The 5,387-nt window shown below is 53.3% G+C and overlaps 1 protein-coding gene across 1 annotated transcript in view; it reads right to left on the reverse strand.

Annotated features, from left to right (window-relative positions):
- Window positions 1–6: 6 nt before the first annotated feature.
- Window positions 7–5,387, reverse strand: part of KMT2D (lysine (K)-specific methyltransferase 2D) — a 37,775-nt gene continuing 32,394 nt past the window's right edge. The window contains exons 53-59 of the mRNA XM_010858065.1: window positions 5,200–5,381; window positions 4,104–4,240; window positions 3,859–3,989; window positions 1,882–2,167; window positions 1,576–1,649; window positions 1,339–1,447; window positions 7–1,206 (exon numbers count right to left, since the gene is read on the reverse strand). Coding sequence (XP_010856367.1) covers window positions 1,114–1,206; window positions 1,339–1,447; window positions 1,576–1,649; window positions 1,882–2,167; window positions 3,859–3,989; window positions 4,104–4,240; window positions 5,200–5,381 — 1,012 coding nt within the window. The 3' untranslated portion in view covers window positions 7–1,113. The remainder of the gene's footprint in view (window positions 1,207–1,338; window positions 1,448–1,575; window positions 1,650–1,881; window positions 2,168–3,858; window positions 3,990–4,103; window positions 4,241–5,199; window positions 5,382–5,387) is intronic.

Genomic DNA, 5,387 nt, shown 5'->3' on the forward strand with positions numbered 1-5,387 from the left:
GGAGCTCCGGGCCACACCCTGCCTCACTGGGTATGGGCATGCCACTCAGGGATAGCCCTCACCCTACCACCCACCCACCCCATCCAGGGGCTGGAGGGCAAATGGGCTCATGATGGGGTTGGGAAAACAGGAGGGAGATACTCTGGTCCTAAGTTGAGCACACCCCTCCTGCCCCCATGTCCAGATGGAGAAGGAAGTCCTAGAGCAACTAGGGGCCAGTCATCCCCAATCTTCATCATCATTAGCCTCAACCACCATCCCATGCCCGTAATTAAAAACAAAGATGGATTTTTTGTTGTTGTTTTTTCTTCTTCCTCCTACCCCCCTTCCACCCACTCAGAAGAGGGCAGTGAGGTGGGGGAGAGGGTTGGGGCAGTAGGGGGCTTGGAGAGGGTCTCACATTTCAAAACAGCAAAAAATCCAACACTTAAATGAGGTAGGTGTGGGTGCGGGGTCTCCTTGCCCGGCTTGCCTGGCTTGCCCTCCTGGGCAGCTGGGCGCCTCTTTCCCATTCATGTTGCATTTGTCAGAGTGGAAAACAAGGAAACACAACCCATAGAGAGACAGAAACACAGAGGAGAAGAGGGAGACAGAGACAGATCGAGAGGGAAGGGGATGGGGGTGAGGGTGGGGGCAGGACCCGGCAGGCAGGGCCAGGTGTGGGACCCGGCCTTTGGGATTGTCAAGCTTAGTCAAGTCTCTTTGCAGCCTTGAGTTGGGCCAGAGAGGTCGGTGGGAGCAGCAGGGCTGTGAGGCCCGGCCACACATCCTCCTCCCGCCTCCCTGCTGCCTCCCAGATGCTTCTGGGTAGTTCCCGGCCCATATCCCCCTCAAACCTGAGATGCCCAATGGCTGCTTCTGTCTGGCCCCTCCTGGAGCTGGGGGCAGAGATGCCAGCCTGGGGGCCGGTGGCGGGGAAGAGGGTCATCCCTGGTGCCCAGGGTGGGCTTGGCCTAGGGCCCTCTGCCCCAGCCTCCTGCTCCAGGGGCTCCGGTCAGCCGGCAGCCCCAGCCCTGGGTCCTGGCTCTGGCTGCTACCTCTCTTCCCCCTCATCCCTTTCAGGGAAGAGGTTGGGGGTGGGGGGACTCCCCTGCCTGGTAGCCTCAAAGCTTCTTAGTTCATCCATTTCCGACAATTCCAGGCTCCACAGTGGCAGGGGATCTTGTGCTGATCGTCCTCAAAATCAAACTGATAGTCATATGTCAGCTGGAAAGAGAAGAGGGCACAATCAAGGCCAGTCTACCAGAGGAAGTGGGGGAGGGCGGTGGCCTTGGGATTGGACTTTGGGCAGAGAAGAGGGAGCTGCTCTGTCACTCACTAAGAGACGCTTCCTCTTACCTCCTCTCCTTTGGGGATTCGCCGGCTGGAGATGATGATGATTTTGTCCTCCTTGTCAAATGTCACAACTTCCGCCACACAGTTAGGAGCACAAGAATGGTTAATGTACCTAGGCAGTGGGACAAAGGCAGAAATATCAAGCTACTGGGTTGGATGATGCTGGTTCCTTGTTGGCCTACCCCCAGAGTACCACCCTGAGGGACTCCTAAATCCCTTCTTGCTCATCCCTCTTCTCACCTGGCGGGGCCTCCGGTCAACGTAGCATCAATGACATGTTCATTGTTTATTCGAAACATGTAGATGCCTCGATTCTAGAAAGGCAGAGGTTGCAGAAGGGGCAAGAGTATCAGAGAAGGGCAGGAGTGGTGGTGGTGGGGTCAGGTGGTGGGCTTGGGCAGTGAGCTCATCTTCATTTCTTACTCTTCCTTTCTCCTGCCTCTCCCCTCCTCTTCCCACAGCAGCTTTCCACCTGCTCCTCTGGCCCCAATCCTGCCCCTGCCCCTTGGCTAAGTGCACCATGATGGCCCCTCTGCCAGCCCATACCTGCTCCTCATAGATTTTCTCCCGCCGGTTGGCCACCTCATTGCGAATGATGGTGCCAATGTACTCAATGACCATTGTGTGCTTTTCTAGGTCCTTGGCTGCATAGAGACCCAGGCCCTGGATACGGGAGCGAGCCAGATAGACATTGTTCTTCCACTCAGTGCGCAGCCGCCGGTACTGAGATGACTTGGAGTGCACAAACTGCTTGCTGTACGGGGTGTTGGTCTCTCCTGTGAAGGTGCTCTGATATGCCTTGGACATGCTGGTGCTGTTCAGAGTGTGGGGCCTGGGAGGTGATACAGTCCATAGTCCATGACAAGACAGCTCTAGCCCAGACCGGGCACACACCACCCGCTTCCTCCCTGGGATGTGTAACACTCCAATGAGGGCACGTGCTGCCTTGGGAGTGGAGTAGAGGCATCTGAGTCTTGGCTGTGGTGAGGCAGCAACTAGCTACGGGGACCCTTCCAACACCCTGTGTGGTGGAGAGAGCCCAGGATGGCGGGGTGGGGTGTGAAGGGAGGGGAGGGGCACTGATTCCCCTACACTGAGCCTGCTCTCCCATCTCCCCGCCTTCTACCACCCTCCTGCCAAACCAGACTCAAGGCCATGCTCACGACCTCTGGGAGGTCTTCCCCAAGCAGCCCAGGCCTGGAATTTAGGCTCACGGATTTGTTCAAATCTCTGAGTCCTATCTCCTGCTCGTGCTGGAAGCTCCGCAAACGGGGGCCATGTCTACCACACTGGGCTGGATTTGAATTAAAACTGGCCCTGAATTCACAGCCAAATGGTGGTATCCTTTCCTTTCTTTAGACTGTTCTCTTTCTCTGCCATAACATTGGGCTCTGTGCAGATGGCTCAGTGCAGGGGAATGACTGCTGCCTAGCAGGATGCCTTTTCACCACCCTAGGGCCCCAGCCAAGTTCTTGCCCATCCCAGAGCAGTGGTTTTCAAACTGACTCTTTCTCATACAGCAGAAATCTTGTATTTTTCTTTAACAAAACATTAAAGGAATGCCAATACATAAATTAGATGGAAACGGAACTCTTCTGGTTGAATCCAATATGGGGAAGGGGAGAGTTATGCATGGAGAGGGCCAAGTTCTGCCCACTCAGTTTATGTGTTCCAGGGCTTTCTGAAACACAGTTTGAAAACCACTGGTGTAGAGCATCAGGGACCAGGGCTGGCGGGGGTAGAGTCTGACGCTCTACGACAGCCCAAAGAGCAACCGAAGACCTTCAAGAAAGCCCTCCTCTCATGGATTCTGCCTCCCTCTACCCAGGGACCAAGGTCAGGCTACTGTGGTACACAGCAAGAACAGTGAACCACAAGTCAAGAGGTAAGGCTCTGGTCCCAGCTGTGACCTTTGTCTAGTCACTTAACTTTCCTGGGTCTCAGTTTTCTCAGCTGTAAATGGGGATAATACCACCTGCCCTACCTACCTCATAAGGTTGTTGTGAGGATCAAATGAGATAATGGATGTGAAAACGCTTTGAAAAAAAAAGTATAAAGTGCTATACAAATGTAAGGTTTTATTATTTTTTTCTATTATATTCCTAACTATTTATTTTTGACACCAACTCAGCCTGGGGATGGGAAGGTGAATCTAGCACTTGTGGGGCATCTGTCTAAGGTTGGGGAGAATCACAGGCCCCCTGGAAGCAACACAGGAGAGGAGGTGGCATCTGGGTCCTTTACACGTAAGATCTCACCACCATCTTCCCAGAACCTCCCCAAGGGCCATTCCCAGGACACCCAAGAGAAGTGTCCCTAGATGCAGGTCAACCCCAAGCACCTGAGAGGCTGGGGGAGGAAAAGGATACCCTAGTGGTACCTGTATACCCTCAGTCAGGAGGCTAGAGTGAACCCCCAGTCTTTCCAAGGGAACTCTGGTCTGTAACCCCAAACACTCGTAATTAGCCAGAGGGCCCTACCAACCACATACCCACAACCCTTGGTCCAGCCCCACAAGCTCACCGTTTGTAGTGTGTGAGGATTTTAGGCTCTGACCGAGCACAGCCAGTGGGGTTGATCATGAGCGGTAGCTCCATCAGGGGGTGGCGTCCATAGCGGAATAAATAATTTTGACAGCTTTCCACTCCAGGCAGCTGTGGGCACAGGTCACACTCGCTTCAGCCTGAGCACTTCTGGGGCAAGACCAACATTTCCAGGGCCCTCCCGGCCCCCAGCCACCAGCCGCCAGCCCTCGGCCCTTTCCTTACTGATTCAGCTATGCGCAGCACGGCATGCACTGTCAGCCCAAAGAGCTCCTCGCCTTTCAGGTACTCAGGGAAGAGACGCAGCATGTCGGCCTCTTTCCTCATGGCTGCCACAGGCTCAATGATGCGATTCCAAACGGCTAAGAGACAAGGAAAGACAGCAGCCCTCAGAGGCAACTTCTGCTTACTGACCTCAGCCCTCCATCTGATGCTAGGGTGGTTTTCTGTAGCCTGCCCACCTTGCTATCAAGAGGGTGTGTGGTTCTTCAGGAACCTCTCTTGGCCTCCCAGTCTCAGTCTCCCTCAACAAGCCAGGAGGTTTCCCACCCTGGAGGGGCATCAGAGAGCCTTGTGACACAGAAACATGAACCCAGGGCCCAGGATATGCAACACAGTCCATGGATCTTACATGAGAGCCAGAGCAACTCAAGCTCCAGGCATGTTCTGGAGTGAGAAGACTTAGGTTCAGGTTCTAATGCTGGCCATGGGGCCCTTAAGGCAAATATTAGGTAGGTGAAAAAGTTTGTTCGGGTTTTTTCTAAAACCTGAACGAATATTTTTTTGGCTAACCACTACTTAAATCTCTCCACTACTCAGTTTATGTATAAACTTGGCATAATAATAGTACTTACCTTGAAGGGTTGCATGAACAAAATAACCTACATAAACCACTCAGCTCAGTTTGTGGCACATAATACACACTCACTACAACGTTAATTCTGTTACTTTTACCATTAATACTGAAACCAAGATCAAAAGATTTTATCCAGGGGAAAGCAACCATAAGGAACTCAAGCTTAGGATGAGATTGGGTAAACTGGGTGACAGGGTCTCAGACCCGTATCCTTCAGATCCACTGAGATTAAGAAAAGGAGCTGGAAAAAGAAGCAAAGTATCTTCAATTACATAGAGAATTCAAAGTGGCTGAGAAAGGCCAAAACACTTTCTCTGGAGAACTTCAAGAGACCTCTACCGGCTGGAAGTGGGGGAACAAGATCACTCAATAAGGAGCCTGAAGGTCTCGTCTCAACATCAGAAAGGTGACTCTGGGAGAAACTCGCCCAATGCTATACTATGGCTGCAAGGGTCCCGTGCTCACCCTGCGGAGAGGCGTCCGTGAAGACCATGTCCTCCAGGCCCTGCTCCATGACTTTGATCACGAACTCCGGCCGCCCATTGTTCTCGCCGATGGAGCAGCGGTAGCAGCAGCGGCGGTTGTTAGTGCGGAGGCTCCAGTAGATGCGCGTGGCCTCGTAGCCCACTGGATAGAGGGCAGTGGCACTGTGG

Source organism: Bison bison, unplaced genomic scaffold (genome assembly GCF_000754665.1).
Source record: "Bison bison bison isolate TAMUID 2011002044 unplaced genomic scaffold, Bison_UMD1.0 scf7180017864383, whole genome shotgun sequence".
NCBI lineage: Eukaryota > Metazoa > Chordata > Mammalia > Artiodactyla > Bovidae > Bison > Bison bison.